The sequence below is a fragment of the Colletotrichum tamarilloi genome (genome assembly GCF_030869305.1).
Source record: "Colletotrichum tamarilloi strain Tom-12 chromosome Unknown Scaffold_110.1, whole genome shotgun sequence".
Taxonomy (NCBI): domain Eukaryota; kingdom Fungi; phylum Ascomycota; class Sordariomycetes; order Glomerellales; family Glomerellaceae; genus Colletotrichum; species Colletotrichum tamarilloi.
In genome coordinates, this window is record NW_026849493.1 from 19,030 (window position 1) to 35,564 (window position 16,535).

Below are 16,535 nucleotides of genomic sequence, written 5' to 3' on the forward strand. Positions count from 1 at the left end.
AGATAGGGCCCCCAAGATTGTGTAACCAAACTGCGGGATACCACGTGGAGGAGGGACTCGGACCGTTTGAGTGGGTGGCCATTTGTCCCGGCTTCCCAACGCGTACGGTGTACGGATACCGTGGTGATTGCCCCAGTCAAATATTTGGAGCAACTTGAAGCTCCAGCGATGCCATGACTCGAGTCTCTGGTGTCCGTTCTGGACCTGTTGGATAAGCCGCATGCATACAGCTTTCCGCGTCGAAAAACCACAAAGCTTCGTAGGGATATTCGGTATAAGCATGAAGTCTATATGGGAGTCATGGGACGGGATTGTCCGGAAACGATCTTGATTGGGACCAGCATGCTTAGTGAAACCCGACGATGGAAACCTTCACTCAACCAGGCCGGCCTGGCAGATTGTGATGTCCGAGAACGCTCTACGGCCGAATGATTAGGGAGATGAGGAGTGATTGACAGGCTCCCAAAGGTCAATCCCATGGCCTGATTCATGAAAAGTCTGCTGGGTGACTGTCACGATTCATTGGAAACATATTTCGAAATAAAGCTTCAGAAAGACCAATATACTGCAAAGTCAAATCCTCCACGGCAGGCAACAGTCGACAACGGCAGCGATATGGTTGGACACATTGGTGATAGGAACGTGTCGTCCGTTGAGAACCCATGTGGTCCACGAGTTCCAGGTGAAGTTTAGCGGCCAGGTAAGGGTGCGTCTGCCACGTGCGGTGCATGCAGCAGCAAGGTACAAGTCGATGGAGGACGGGGGATGAGGGGAAACAGCCATTGGCGTGTTTGGTCAGGCCAGAGTCGCATCGAAAGTGGTCTGAGAAGTTGAGTCTAGTGGTGATGATGGCGCGAGAAGGTGGCCAATATGAAAACGATACCTAGCCCATCCGAATCGCTGAGACGAGCCTCGTGTGCCTACATCTCAGACAATGATTGCCATTCCCGTGCAGTAGGCAGGTCGAGAAACACGAGGGGATCGATCATAGTATGATGGAACTGCCGGAGGTGGCTGGTCTCGCAAGATGCCGATCGACAGGATTCAAGTCTAACAAGCGTAATCGCCATTACTTGACCGTTTTCAATCATGCCTTGTGGTCATGGAGCTCGTCGGTCCCGAAGCCAAGCCATCATGAGCGCCATATCCAAGATGGAGACCCCGCTTGTGAGGAGCTAAGCTTGGTGCCCGAGGGCGCTGACGTTGGCGGCACTAATACGGTGTCACACAGTCGACGGAGCCGGGAGTACTGCTCAGTCTGTTTGTAGGTGTCCGTACTTATCCTCTGGACTTGCCGCCCCAAGGCGCGAGGGTGATGATATCCATGATAGGACTTTGACGGGGGTTCTCAGGGTCTTTGGGCCTGTCCAGGCCAAGAGGATCGGCATTGACTTCAAACACGAAAGTGGACGAGGGCGAGAAAGAACTTAGGTACGACTAGGCCGAATCGAAAAACAATCGCAACATCAAAAGCCACCGGCTGTTTGACAGTGGCCGAGACAGGACAGGCTGGCTGGTGGTTGGCTGAGCCTGCACGTACGGCCGGCGGTATCAGTCAGTGGGCGTCAGTTCGTACGATTCCGCCGGTAGCTCGAAGCCAAATTCTCGCAATTTAAAACCATGGTCCAACTTTTTGGTGAGAGAGAGCTGCTGCTTAGTTCTGTCACTAGACGGATGCGATGCCGATTTCGTGTCCCAAGGACTCTGGGCGTAGGTAGGCCATTCGCAGGCCCGACTTGAGGGGGAGGCCCGAACTCAATCGATGCAGTAAGTGACACGTGGAATTGGCGATGCGTTCCTGGACAAGTGCCTTTGAGGTGCCCAAGTACCTTATAATGGTGAGGTCAAGTGGGTGTGAGGTCGAGGGGGCAGCCGAGGCGGAGTCTGGAGAGTACGGTATTGATTTGCCTGTCGTTGGTCTAATGGTTGTTCGGAGGGGCTCTCGGGCCCCTTGGAAAGCCATTCAAAAGGTTGGAACTAAAGGCTGCTTGCAACGCGAAAAGAGGTGTGACGGACGGACCGTAATTATTGCTGTGTGAGTGCTCACGGTTGGACCGCGACTGTTAGACGCGTGGTGATCGGCTCGAGTGGGCAGCGTTTTGCCGTTTGGTTTCTCGTTCGAAATCGGTAATCACGATCCCTGTGCATCTGGCCCCTTTCCTCCCAGACTCGAGTTGATCATATTCGCCTGAGCGGCACCTCTAGCAAGCCTCCCTGTGCGCCAGTGTATTGTGGCTCCGTACCCCTGTGGGAATTCCACCCCTTCGTGGACGGTGGACAAGACTCGGCCGTTGGCCAGTAGGCTGCTTACAGGTTGAGGAGGCGAAGAAGATTGGCAAATCGGGTAGAGCGGTGGTTTGATAAAGAATGGGACGTGGTGAAGGTATGGTACCGGTAGAAGACTTGAAGGCGGCGGCGAGGGCGGCTGGTTTTGGCAAGCGAGTTGACTGCATTCTGTCGGTGTTTCTTTGATTGGCACACATGTTTCTTCAGCTGTTGGCCTGCAGGTCGACGCAAGCGGTCGAAAAGAGAAGACTGGTGGTCAAGTCAGACCGGTGGGCGGAGGCGACGACGATAACCCAAGGGCCAAGGCAAGGCGAGGCCAAGGATCCAGTCAATGGGCGATTTTTCTTCGGAATAATGCAGAGATTGAACAGGGGAAGCCTTGAACAGTCTGTGCCGTGCCGACGCCAGGTTGGCCCTGGAGGGAAGCGGGATGTTTCTGCATTGTATGGGATGTGGGATTGAGATTTCTCCCGATGCTGTCTGGTTGAAGTCAAGGTTTGTGGGCGAGATGGAAGAAACAAGAGATCCGACGTGAAAAGAAGGGACGGCAACCATTGCAGTACATCACTGTGTACCTACCTTGAAGTAAGTTAGGTACCACGGAGGCCACGGAGACGGGAGAGGAAAGTGCGGCGTATTTAGGTTGAACTTGGTGTGTCATGATGAGGGAAGGAACCTAGCCTGGGCCTGCCATGGTTTACCTCTCTCCCGGTCATGTCATTGTTCGCGTTGTATGAGTGAGATCAAGAATGAGACTCATAGTGAGCTGAGACGCGCCTCAACTGCTCTGCACCACACGAATAGTTTAAAAGGGTGCAGCGAGTTACCTCATCTACCGGTAGTCTTGTTACCCCTACCGGTATCCATACAATATTTTGCATTTCAATGTGTACGAATATCTGTTTTTTATCGAGGTCATCACTTTGTAGAATTAGAGGGCCGCAGCACCAAGCTATTCGCAGGCTCAACCTGGTTGACTGATTTCGGTACGCTGGAACATGACACTCTCATATGTGTTGTCTTATGCACAGCTCATGACCTCTGACTCTTCTGCGGCCCGTGTAAACTTGATTCGGAAGATGCTATGGAGGGGGGCGCCCCGGAGAGCGTCTTGTCTTGCAGAGAGGCGTTGAATACCTAAATAGACCACGGGTATTATACCAATCTAGTAGATGAGTGCCGCAATGCAAGTATGAGCGAAGCTGCAGCGCATATTCTGATGCGATGCGATGCGCTGTGATGTGTTGCTCTCATGCCCAGCTGCTGCGTATCTATATCGCAGAGAGACGTATCTACCTACATCTCTCTCGCAGACTCGCAGTCGCGGTACACGTCTCACGTTGTTGATCGGGCAAAACGGCCATGAGAGACATGGATTGGCCCTGCTGTCAGGCTCACTCAACACCCCTCGCCGTGCCTGAGAGTGGGGGAATGCATGAGAGAGGTCAATGTTCATTCGTTGGTGAAGGAGGACCAACCCCCTGTCGCTTCCTCCCCTCCTGATGACCTGATCCCTGTTCTGCACATGGCTGCTTCCTCCTTTCTGCTTAGCCCATCTCAAGTGACAGTAGCGCAGGTGCCTATGCTGCAGGTGCAAGTCGGAAGTCCAGCATTCTTTCCTCCAGTAATCCGTACGTACCTAGGTATCTATCTATCTGTAGACCAGTCAACCTGAAGCAGTCACAAGTGCCATTCTCCTTCCTATTGATGGTGACTTCCTGCCGTGCTTTCTACATACCTAATTGATTTGGGGTGAAGGCGCCCCTTCTCAAATACCTACGTACCTACCTGAGGTAGGCCCTGCCTCCCTCTCTGGGCCCCCTTTTCGAGGTACCTAAGGTAGGTAGGTACCTGTGTCATGTACTATCTCCGTGCCTGCCTCTAGGTGCCTTAGGTAAGGTACCTTATCAACCTGACATCCGACGATCATCACCTCGAATCATTGCGCACCTGAAGTCTCAGAGGGAAAGTGCAGGGAGTACGCATCTACTTGCCGTGCTTTCCAGGTGCCGGGCACGGAGCCTGAGGGGGATGAGAGTGAACAGTCAAGGTAGGCCAGGAGAGAAAGAGGTACCTACCTTACCTTACCTACCTTACCGTACGTACTCCTGTCAGGTACCTCCGGCTGGGCACTAAATGGTGAGAGGTCAGAGGCAAGGAGAGAAAGTGTGCCTGGCCTGGCCTAGCCCGCCTGCCCGCCTTCTCCAGGTGGCCTTGCTTAGCGCGTCCCAGGCTCCGTCCACTCCCGGCCTCCGTCTCTCAGTCCAGTCCCAAACCCCCAGGTCGGCCAGGCGCACTACACTAAGGTACTCCGTACAGGATCCTGTCCAGGAGAAGACGTGGAAAGTGCAAAGGGCAGCAAGAAAAAACAGGCAGGCGCAGATCCACAGCAGTGTGCCTGCCTGATATTATTTCCGTGCTCCCCTCCTGCCGCGACTTCCCAATCTGCATCTGGACCCGTCCTCCGTCCTCCGTTCTCCTCTTCGTCTTCCCTCCTCCCAATTAACCCAGTCCCTCCTCCGTCATCAATCAACCACTCGCTCCCTTTTTTCTGCTTTTTTTTCTGGACCGCCGCAAAGGTTCAACGTCCACGATACTACCTCAAGGCTCAATCCCCCCGGTGCAGACCCATCGATCGTCCCCCCCGACCGACAAGTTCGCCTCCATCTCGCCTCCGTGTAGAGTAGACAACTTCGCTCCTCTCGAGACACCAACCCGCCAACCAAGGACCTAGCACAAAGCCTGCAGGTCCCTGATTTTCCGCAATCCTGCTCTCCCAGTGACCTCACAGAGCTCGCCAAACTTGACTTGCAACCGCTGTTCCATTCAATCTTTTGACGCCAACGGTCCAACCCACACGCGCCCACACGCATACCCCCGAAGCGAACGGAGGACGCACCAAGGAACGACTGAAGTCGCTCACGGCCGCCCTCACCTTCACGGTTCACGGCCACGTCCACCGGAGACCGCTCCCTTCCTACCGCACCCACTGCCGCTGCCGCTACCGCTGCCTCTGCCGCAAAGAGCACCGTGTCCAGCAGCAATCCTGCACCTCACTGCAGTCATCCCAATCTGCCAAAATCCAATCCAGTGCCAATTCCCTTTCGCCCTGTTCGGCTCGCCTGCTTGCCTGGTCCGACAGTCGTGAAGCAAGCCCCGGCCTGTGGAAACTCGAACCATAGTTGAGACTGGACGGCCACATCGACACGAACCTTTTTTACGCAGGGATCTCGCCAAACCCAAAAAAAAAATCAACACAATGCCTACCTCGCTCGATTCTTCTCGTCCCATCATGGCTCCCTCTGTACGTTTGTTTCTCTCCTGATGTTGCCTTTTTTCGCCCTAACTGCCCTACCTGCATCTGTCTTGCGTCTGTTCTCACCTGCTTCGCCTCGCTCGCAACCGCCCCTGTGCCCTTTTTTGCACTTGGACACCGCAAATCCCGGTCCTCCCCCCCAAGCTACCCACCTATCCGATCTTGTTTGCCTTTCGACCCGTTCCTATCCAATCCTATTACTACCTACCTCTCGCCGACCCTCCCTCGTTCACTTGAATCCTCCATCTGTGCCGTCCTCTTCAACCAAAGACCAAAATGACCACAGTACTAACAGAAACCCCCCCTCAGGTGCGTACCTCTGTGCGATACAGCACATATAGCATGGCGCCCTCATTTGCCAACACCATTCAGACAAACGATTCGGCTCACGCCGAGATCACCGACATCGCTGTTGGCCTCGACCGCATGGAGAACAAGGCCCTCAGCTCTCAAAGGGTTACTCTGAGCGAGGAGAAGAGCGCAAACCTGAGCAAGCTAGCTCTGGGTGCCAAGTTGGAACGCGCGCTGGACAGGAGAATGAGCAGCCAGGATGCCGTCATGCGTCCGCGCGGCAAGACCTTGAACGAGAAGCCTGCTCAGGCTGCGTAGGAGACTGTCGAGCAACCTTTGACCTCGAAGAATTGGCCGTGGCAGGCCATGTTTACCGCACAACCCAAACAAACACAATAATCGGAACCAGACCGTCACGGGCCATCTGCCACACGAACACGGAACGACAGGAGTGGGATTCGCACCTAATGCTGTCCGGCTAGACAGCTCGCTGTAGCCGCGGACTCCATCGTACAACATTGCCCACGACGAGACGCGGCAGACGATACACCTTTGAGTGGATATACGGAGGGACAATGGATATGGGATTCGGATTGAGAATTGGGCATGGGGCCGTCGTGGAAACAGACAAGTTGTGACAAGTTGTGAAGAGTGATTTTGGTTTGTTGGGATATCCAGAGGATGACTGGAGCGCCAACGTCGCAATGATGGCATCCCATGCATAGTGTTTAAATGGTTTATTGCGATGCTCCGGCTGCGTTTACATATTTCCTACCCAGAGACGCATTACTCGCTGAGTCTATCTCAAGAGACTTGGGATCATGGTATGGGGGTTTCCTATAACGAAACTGGGATGTTCAGGTAGTGGTACCTATGGTATACTAGAAATGCCCAATGACCCAACCCACCCATATGTTCTCTGATTTCCAGCCTGATGTGTTTGTTCGGCGCGAGTGTCGCAAATGATGGATGCCGCATTGCTGACAAAGTTTGTAGTGGCTAGTAACAAACAAGCCTGTATCAAAAAATGAGACAACCTGCGCCAAAGAACAATCACAAATTGCTAGGGACTCTTCAAGCCGCCAAACCATTGCGTCTACCCGGGCTTTCCATCTCCATGCGCCAGGCGGCTCTCTCATGGGTCTTATGCACAGCCAAAGCAGGCCCGAGACTGCTTGGCCAGGTTCTTTGCCCCTCATTCCCCCGTCACCCGTTCTAGAACTACAAGCTGCCATACCCATATATCTGTGTATGAACATCCTTGAGTGCTTTGAGTGGAATGGCTCTTTACTCCCTCGGCGCTCGTATAGAACATGACCCCCCCCCCCCCTTTTTGATAGAAATCATACGTCTTTTCTTAGACTTACGCCTTCTCCAAACGGGCCTCAATCTCCTTGTACTGCGCAACGAGCTCGCCCTCCTCGCCCTCATACTCAAGAGCCTTGCCAACCCACTCCCTCGCCTCCTCCAACCTGCCCATCTCCATCAGACACTTTCCACGGCGCCACCACGCCTTTGCGTTGCCGACCTTGCGCGCCTCGACGCTAGCCTCGGCGTCAACAGACCCCTCTGCCCACTGCTGCAGCGCCATGTGCGCCTGCGCCCTGTTGGCGTACAAACCCGAAACCTCCTCGCGGACGAGCTGAGAGGGTTCCCAGAGCGGACGGGTGAGGGCCATTTGCAGGCCCAGAGTGTAGAACTTGATGGCGTCGCCGTACTTCTTCTTGTGGAACTCTGCGTTGCCGCTGTCGCGGAGCTTGGCGACTTGGGCGGAGCGTTTGGGGTTCACGGGCATGGGCGGCGGGGGCACGCCGTGCTGGGTTGTTGTGTCGGAGGTGATGAGGGAGCGGTGGAGGGCGTTTAGTTGGGAGAGCTCGGCGGCGAGGGCGCGCGAGGAGGAGGTTGAGGAGAGAGATTTGGATTGGGGGTCTAGTTGAAGGGGGAGGAGGTCGAAGTGCGTGAGGTCTGTCATGTTGGGCGGTAGTTGTGTGGTTGTGTAGATGTGGTGATGTTGGATTAGTTTGTCTGTGTCGTCGCAAGGTCGCGCGGGTTCGTCAGTTGTGCCTGTGGTACTGGGAGTATTCGGGTGGCCGCGTCCGGGTATCGTGAAGTGGTAGGGGGTGACGGATGTGAGGAGGGCTGCGATCGCGAACGAGGTGTTGTTGCGAGGGTTGCTTCGAGATGGTGGTTTATTGCCAGCTGTCGATCCGGGGGCCCAAGGTGGCTGGCCGAGCCTTTGGCACATGGAATTAGAGGACACTTCTCTGGAGGTCACCCTTATCGGGTCCGGGCGCGCCATCACGTGCTGATAGCATAAGGCAATGAGGTGGGTCTACCTTGATGACCGAGGCCCGCCTTCTTCACCTTCTTCACCTTGCTCACCTCGCTCACCTTGAGCCTCAGTAACAAGAACACTGAGGATTTGGGACTGTCTCTCTCGGCCGAGAAGTTGTCTTCCGTTTCGCCTGCAGGCCTACTCATGGGTGAAGTCGACTTTGGCTGTGTTTGAGGGCAAATTACAGTTGTGCCTAGTCTGGGGTCCATCCCAGACCGAGAGTTCTGAGTTACTCGGGGAGCTTTGCGGTCACCTCCATTCTGCCTGGCAGCATTTATAAAAAGTGTTCTTCTTTTCTCGTTATGGGTATCTTTAATGTTGAATGAAACCGTTTTACCTTCCATGTTGAAAGAAAGTTCGCGATGATGGATCCAGATGGGCCATCGAGCTCACCAGCCCGCCCTCCCTCTCACCCTTTCCTTGTCCCTTTCCCCTTCCAGTCCTCTAGTCTAGCCAAGGAGCCAAGGCTCCCATCGAACTTCTCTAATCATCCTCGTAGGACTGACCTTAGATATTGTCACTTCTAGGCATAGTAAGACGTGTTCAGACCCTTCTCAACCGCCGCGATCTGCAACGCCAGCGGCAAGGAGAACTGTCGACACATCATGAAGCTGCCAGTCATGTACCAGAAACCAGGCACTCCAGTGGCTCGCCACCACTATACAATAGTCAGCATAACTCTTCCAAGCATTCGCATCATTAAACTTACACCTGAGCGTTCCTGCTCGGCATCCAAGTTCGCGAATCCATTTAGCCTCTGAACAACATCCGTCCCAAGCAGTTTCTCGACTGTAGTGATGTTCTGCTCGAAACCCGTCGCGAGCACCACCACATCCGCCTCGAGCTTTGTACCGTTTGCCAAGACTAGGCCATCCGCTTGGAACTCCTTTATACCCTCCTCGCACCTCTGGATCCGAATCTTGCCGTCAATGATCATCTGGTTCGCCCCCTGGTCGATGTAATACTGCCCGCCCTTGATGAGCTGGTAGTCCGCCAACCCATACCCGTCTTCGCCCTCCTTAATCACCAACCCAGCCTTCTTTAACCCATCGTGCACCGTCTTGTCATTTTTGGCCATCGCCTGCGTCAACCCGATGCTCATCCTGCGTATCAGTGCCAGCGGGATAGCATTGCCCACAATGTCTGCTTCCTCAGTACTCAGACCCGGAATTGTCCAGAGTGAGAGCATGAAGTTCTCCCACGACTCGCGCGAGATGGAAAAGATTGGATGTCGCTGCACCATTGTCACCTCCTTAGCCCCATGCGTGACAAAGTCGGCTGAGATATCGTGGCCGCTGGTGGCACAGCCGACGACGACAACCTTCTTATTCGTTACATCGGGGATCTTGGCGGCAGTCTTGTGGTACTTTGAGTGATAGATTTGCCCCCTGAACATCTCTTGACCTGAGAAGTGAGGGATCTTGGGCTGGTCGCCGTACACGCCCGTGGCCAAGACCACATGCCGCGCCGACAACGTCCGTGTTCCCTCAGGCGTGCGAACCTCGACACGGTATCTCTTCTTCTCTTCATCATATGTAGCCTTTGTGACTTCCGTGTTGAAGGCGATGTCGAGTCCCATCAGCTGACCGTAGTGCTCCATGAACTCGGCAACCCTGTCGCCCGTCAGGAACCGTGGCCAGGTCTCGGGGATCTTCATGAACGCCCAGTGATCGGTGTAGGTCGGCGTATGCAGCGTGACGCTTTGGTATCGTTCTCGCCAAGAGTCACCAAGGCGTGCGCTGCGTTCTACGAGGCGGGTTTTGATGCCCATATGTTGGAGGCGTGCGCCGAGCATCAGGCCGGCTTGGGCTGTTTGGTGTGTCTTGTATTAGCGAGAGAAGAAGATGGAAAGCTGAGTATGAAGACTGACCTGCGCCGACAATCAGAACCTGCAGGTCTTCCTCGGGCTCTGCATGGGCGTGTCCATTGATGCCGTTGACTCGGTTGACCCCGTTGACACCATTAGTGACGGGCGCCTTTGGCGTCGGAACCGAAGCCGCGTGCCGTGCCTCGACTTCCTTCTGGAAATCGAGTTTCTCCAACTGCGTAAAGACAGTCCATGCCTTCCACTCGTCTTTGCTAGTGTTGCCTAGCTTGAGCAACCCCTCTCCTTCGCCATGCGGCGTCCGGAAGGTGAAGCCAATTTGGATCCAGACCATGCCGTCAAAGTCGAGGAGCAATGGCTTCAACCCGCCAAGCTTGTTGGTCTGCAGCTCAGAGAGACCATGGTTTGCTGAGGCTAGGTACTTTTTGATGCTGTCTTGGCCTTGCTTGCAGGTGAAATCCCATGAAAGGCCGACGATGTCTCTCCACCAGCAGTCGTCGATGAACAAGTCGGAGATGTCGCTGAAAGACTTTTCGGCGAACCGCTTCTCGAGTTTGGAGAGCCATTCACTGGAAATCCTGTCCGCGTCAACTTCGTCCTTCTTAACGCCTTCTTGTAAGGTCAAGGCCGGGATTTCGGGGAGCTTGAAGCCGTCCATTTTTGTGAATTGTGCAGTGCCAAATACCGAATATTGAACAGCTTAGCGACTTGATTGACATTGACAGGATCGTATCAAATGCCTCGGGAAAAGAGAAATCAAGGCTAAAAGCCCATGTAAGTCAGATTTGGTAGGGAAGGACAAGGGTGTGGGAGCCTTTACTCGTGATCTCCAAACGCTGGGGAGATAGCGTCAGATAGCGTACCCGTCATCCATCAACCCACTTGGCAAACTCCCATCTCACCCACCATACCCCAAAATGTCAATGGGCAACCACTCAAATCGAGATGCCAAACGATTTCGTCCTCTTTTGTTCGGACCATCTCCACGGGTGGATCTGGCCAAGGTGTCATTGAGGTTCCCCATCTCTGTAACCTTACATTATTGCCAAGAAAGCCTGTTGCTGAAGATGACCGTACAACAGGCTGTTTTTACTCTTTTAGCTTTGAAGGAAGGCTGGAATTGATGGATTAGATCATCTTATCTGATCATACCCCACCTTTCTATTCGCGCAGATCGGCATTGTCGTCCCAATCAAGACACAGTGAGCTGCTTCGGCTGGGGTGGGATCAATAACATGCACGGAGTGAACCCGCGAGTGTCACAATATGCGCGGGAAACGCTGTAGGATTTCACCCTAGCTAAGTTTCTAAGCGGGATGAATACGAGGTCTGACGAATGTCCAACGAGGGGCTTTTGTCGCTAAAACAGCACGTTAGCCAAGGTGAAAAATTGCGATGTTGCATGATGATTAAGAAGCTACTGTACTTGGAGGATCCATGCTGGTCAAAGTCAACCACGAATTGGACCACGTGCGGTCTTCATTCTTTGAAATACTTCAGCAGCAACACCCAAAGTTCGGGTTCTAGGTAATGTCAGATTTCGTTTCTTTACTTCATGGGAAACCCCCCAGTGCTTAATATGTTACACCCTTATCATCTAAAAGACTGGTTCGCTTGCTAGTGCCAAGCTCATCGTCAGCACCGCGTTCCGTGACATCCAAGCCTCGGGCCACAATTCCGAGGAGATCAAGCATTGCTTGGCTCTTTGATCCACCAGCCATAAAGAATGGGTCTATCGGCAGCTTGCCGACGCGTGGACAATCCAGAAAAGTACGGGTGTCCAAGATGAGTGACACCCATATTTTGGCAAAAGCACATGTTCAGATTCTTGAATGCAAAAGATCAAGTTTGGCTCGGAATATTATCAAAGTTCGTCGACAATCTTGGTATTCGGGATTACCATTTAACGAAAGACGAGAACATATCAAGAAGTAAGATAAAAAATCTGGGTTCTAGGTTCCGAAGGACTCCCTCGCAGGATACAAATGGTCGTTGATTGGTCAACATCCCCCAACATTGCTGGTGATGAATAGAAAAGCTAATAAATACGCCAATACGCAACCCTGACAATAACATATGGGTGCAGTAAAGACCTTATGACGAAAACTCCCCATTCATAGCTTCGTATTTCGGTGTATGAACAGTCTTGTCATGGACTGAAACGCGAAACAAGTCCGAGCCAAGCCCAGCCATTCCTTCTAGAAGTAAAGTGTGTAAAGCTTCTCCGGTGTGAGAAGTTTTCTGCCGAAAGTTAAAGAACTACTGCAAGCGAGTTATCAATCCAGTGATTGATACTACCCTCCATGAAGGAACATCAAGGTTGTCATGCAACATCAATTTATTGGTGATGCTACGGGCTAGTCCGTCTTGACTACTGGGCATGATAAGTAACCAACTAAGCTACGAGTCGGACATTTTTACTCAAACTTACTTATATACCTCTTGACTAAGGCTGGGCTTCCTGAGGAGCAGGTGTACTAGCTGTCACCCTTGCGACCTTGCGCGGCCCATATGCTTAAGCTGGTCCTTCACAGCCGGGGCCCCAGCATGCTGCACTCATAATATAATACTTGCGATGATCCTCGTATAACTCCGAAGGTGCGTTTTGGTACAAGTTGGTGTCATATTCAAGAGTTTCAGGCTCACCGTGGGTGAAGAGAATTTACCTACCTCGGACAGAGTACGTTTCATCCATTTGTGCCACGATTTGCTCTTCGGAACGCTGCTGCCTATCAAAACCTAGCATATAGAATTTACATCCCTTATTTCAACTGCGAGAGTTGTTCCATCACATCAATAGACTGTCATTAATTCCTTCCCGTCACAGGTGCAACACTCGCCACCTACTCCTTCCAAACTCGCTAGCCCAGCTCTACGGTCTACCTCGGTGAGCTCGCCACAAGTGAGGGCCTCATACATACTTTATGACTTGGTTTAACCATCAATTTCACCTTTAGTGTCTTTTCTGTTTCCCGGACTTTCTCATAATGAAAGCTGATAGGCAGAAAGATCAAAATCTCTCTCTTCTCGCAACCTTGGATGCACACCTAGTGCTCGGTCATACTTGCGCGAAACTTCGCATTATTCATTCCACCAATTCTTCCACAAGCCCATTTTCAATTTATAACAGGAACTAATTATCATCTGCTATCATGACTTCAGTGAAGTGGATAGCCTCGATGTCCGAGAAAATGCGAATAGATTCAAGAGACAAGTTGAGGCCCGGAGAATCGCTAGCGTCGGATTAGAGCTAGGACGAATCAACTTGCGTTGGCTGCACCGTTTTGGCGTGTTTAACTGGGGCGTTCCGGCTCGACATTCCATGCCCGCTTCGACCTTCGTTTTACTGACACCGTCTCGACCTTCCGTCCCAACAGTCGAGTGAGCATACGAGACTCTCGCGATGAAGACTGGATAGGCCAAAAGAAGATAGGGATATAAACTCATTTTTGAAGATATTCGAACTCTGAATCCTGATTTACCCTTCATGTACTGTTTCTTTGCTCAACCAGTCGGCACCTATTAAGTCACCCTAAGCCTCTACCAGTGTGCAAGTCTCTTCACAAGACACCAAGCATTATGGAGGCCGTACAATCCCTCAACATCACCGAAGCGTCAATATGTCAACTACAGGATGCGCTGGTCAATTCTCAAATCTCAAGCGTAGACCTTGTCGCGCGCTTCCTCCATCGAATCGGCAAACTCGATCACCGCGGGCCATCATTCAACTCCATTTGCATCATCAACCCCAAAGTCTTCGATGAGGCACAGGCCTCGGACGCTTACCGCGCATCAGGGCGTCCTCCAAGGCCTCTGGAAGGGATTCCGTTCACCGTGAAAGACAGCTACAAGGTGGAGGGTCTCACAGTTGCAGCTGCGTCCCCAGCTTTCGAAAGCCTCGTTGCGTCTTCAGATGCCGCGGTCGTCGAGCTACTGAGGGCTGCAGGAGCAGTACTGATTGGGAAGACCACAATGCCTCCCATGGCCGACGGAGGAAGTCAGCGAGGCCTCTACGGCCGTTCAATCAGCCCTTACAACCCCAAATACTTGTGCACCAGCTTCGCGTCAGGCTCTTCATACGGATCCGCCGTATCCACGACATGCTCGTTCGCCCCTATTGGTCTCGGAGGTGAGACAGTCTCATCTGGTCGAGCGCCGGCTTCGCACAACGCGCTGGTGGGGTACTCACCGTCAAGAGGCGTCATTCCTTCTCGCGGCCATTGGCCATTGTACCCGACGTGTGATGTTGTCGCACCACACACCAAGTCTGTCGCTGACATGCTGGCACTTCTTAACGCCATTGTTGCCGATGATGCGCACCCCAGAGGTGACTTTTGGCGCGAGCAGACGGTTGTGCCCATACCACTCAGCTCCAAGATCCGGCCAAGGGATTATTTATCTCTCAAAGATCCGGATGCGTTGCGAGGAAAGCATGTTGCTGTGCCCAAGTGCTACATCGGGAAGCAAACTTCATCCGAATACTCTGTGGTCTGTTCAGAAGCCACTCGGCAGCTATGGGAGCAAGCTCGACTTGACCTTGAGACGCTGGGTGCTAAAATCACCGAAACTGATTTCCCTCTGGTCGAGCGTTACTCGACACAACTGTTTCCTGGGCAAGCTGCTAATGTGCCCGGCATCCCGAGTACCTGGATTGATACTGAGCGGTGTCAGATGATTGCCACCGCTTGGGATGACTTTCTGCGCAACAACAGCGACCCCGAGTGCCCTTCTCTGGAAGGCGTTGACCACAGCCAGATCAACCCCGACTTTGCGCCGTTGGATGATCGGTCGGAGCACACCGAACAGCAGAATCATGTCCGGTACGCAGAGATGATTGACTTCATCCGCGACAGGCCCGACTCTATCTACGATCTACCAGGTTGCGCAGATGCGTTGATCGCGCTTGAGGAGGCTCGTAAGAGAGACTTGGAACACTGGATGGACGAGAATGGCTTCGATGTTGTCGTCTTTCCCACAAATGGCGACGTCGGAAGAGCCGATTCCGAGGACAACCGTGAGTCTATGGCATACTCCCTACGAGACGGGTTGAAGTACTCCAATGGCAATCGTGCAATGAAGCACTTGGGTGTGCCCGCCATCACTGTGCCGATGGGATCGCTGTATGACAAGAAAATCCCTGTGGGGTTGACATTCGCGGGCAAGGCCTGGAGTGACAGCGACCTGTTACGTTATGCGTATGCGTTTGAGTCCTCGAAGGAGCGAAGAGAGAGGCCCTCATTGGCGCCACGGCTAGACACGGACCTGATTCAAGTCAACACGAATCAAGGTTCTGTCAAGCAGCATAGGAAGCTGGAGTTGCTCGTCTCTTGTGTGGACGTAGAAGATGATGCTTCGACGGAAACCTTGGAAAGACGTCACGTCGCTCTCAGTGGGTTTTTGGAAGTCGACAATTCGTCTGAGGCAGCATCGATGCAGGTGTTTGTTAACGGGGATCTGATGAGGTCTCCCACGCTCAAGGATAGCCAATGGGAATGGTCTGGAATGCTGGAACGGAAGAAGATGAAGGAGAGATACCCAGTTCAGGGCAAGGTTGCTAGAGATCAGTTCATGGTTGTGGTGCTAGCTCAGACTTCAGGTGGAGACTCAAGCGGTCGCTTGGTCATGATCGCTTGAGAATTCGCAAAAGTCATAAGATTCCAGAAAATGATAAATAGAAAACCCCTATCTCAAAGTTGCTTGAAATGCAGCTTTTCTTAGCATTGTGCGATGAATGAAGTTGATGCGACTCACTTACGATCATTACCTTCAGTCGATGCCGCGCCCTTGCAATTCGTCGTTGCAGCCCCGCCAGTTGCTCAAGTCGCAGCAATGCCTGCTGACCCTGATATTACTCTTCGCACTAAAGCAGTTAAATACGGTGTCGGAGCACTTATTGCAAAGAAGGGTCCAACAACAATTCGGTGAATTTGGAATGCATACTGCTCAAGCCTCAGATGTTGGGCAAATCGCAACTTTCTGCAAATAGCTGAGCTTCTTACGTCGGATCTCAGTTCCTTGGCTGGGCTCCATTCGTTTAAGCTTAGTTAGCCCCGGTTGTTAATCTTCCTCTTTTTTTGCGTGTTACCGAGAGTTTTACCGAACAAGACTGCCGAAGAGTAGCTGTTGGTTTATTCAGTGGTCCGTCTGTGTGGTGCAGAAGTTTGTTTCAATGAGACTTTTGTTGGTCGAGCCGCCGGTCCGTCCGTTTGCAGCAGCTACGCGGACTTCAGGACCCATGAGAGATTTCTCTATGGATGACTCAGAAATAGTGGCATTGGAAATCCCTCAAGATGTCCGATGAGAGGAAGAACAATTTACCCAGGCAAAGAGCCCTTAGCAATTATGACTAAGCCCATGGTGAGGTGTCAACAACTGCCGAAGTCGCACAGCATGGCGCTGACAGAATTCAGCAGCGGAGGATTCTCCGTGCATGTGCGGTGATGGAAATATCATGAGATGGAAACGGCCTAGACCTCCTCCAA

The 16,535-nt window shown here is 52.7% G+C and overlaps 5 protein-coding genes across 5 annotated transcripts; 2 read left to right on the forward strand and 3 right to left on the reverse strand.

Moving 5' to 3' along the window:
- Positions 1–2,614: 2,614 nt before the first annotated feature.
- On the reverse strand, positions 2,615–2,728 carry CTAM01_13985 (uncharacterized protein; the record flags this gene model as incomplete). The annotated part of the gene is made up of 1 exon (XM_060529986.1): positions 2,615–2,728. One exon carries the CDS (start codon positions 2,726–2,728, stop codon positions 2,615–2,617), a length of 114 nt encoding a protein of 37 aa, XP_060375413.1.
- A 2,817-nt stretch (positions 2,729–5,545) lies between these two features.
- CTAM01_13986 (uncharacterized protein) lies at positions 5,546–6,211 on the forward strand (the record flags this gene model as incomplete). Its single annotated transcript, XM_060529987.1, has 2 exons — positions 5,546–5,590; positions 5,912–6,211. The coding sequence occupies 2 exons, from the start codon at positions 5,546–5,548 to the stop codon at positions 6,209–6,211; spliced, it is 345 nt and encodes a 114-aa protein (XP_060375414.1).
- Positions 6,212–7,256: 1,045 nt separating this feature from the next.
- On the reverse strand, positions 7,257–8,192 carry CTAM01_13987 (tetratricopeptide; the record flags this gene model as incomplete). Its single annotated transcript, XM_060529988.1, has 1 exon — positions 7,257–8,192. The coding sequence occupies one exon, from the start codon at positions 8,190–8,192 to the stop codon at positions 7,257–7,259; it is 936 nt and encodes a 311-aa protein (XP_060375415.1).
- A 559-nt stretch (positions 8,193–8,751) lies between these two features.
- On the reverse strand, positions 8,752–10,711 carry CTAM01_13988 (flavin-containing monooxygenase; the record flags this gene model as incomplete). The annotated part of the gene is made up of 3 exons (XM_060529989.1): positions 8,752–8,886; positions 8,938–10,037; positions 10,099–10,711. The coding sequence occupies 3 exons, from the start codon at positions 10,709–10,711 to the stop codon at positions 8,752–8,754; spliced, it is 1,848 nt and encodes a 615-aa protein (XP_060375416.1).
- A 2,921-nt stretch (positions 10,712–13,632) lies between these two features.
- Positions 13,633–15,687, forward strand: CTAM01_13989 (amidase; the record flags this gene model as incomplete). Its single annotated transcript, XM_060529990.1, has 1 exon — positions 13,633–15,687. The coding sequence occupies one exon, from the start codon at positions 13,633–13,635 to the stop codon at positions 15,685–15,687; it is 2,055 nt and encodes a 684-aa protein (XP_060375417.1).
- Positions 15,688–16,535: the final 848 nt, after the last annotated feature.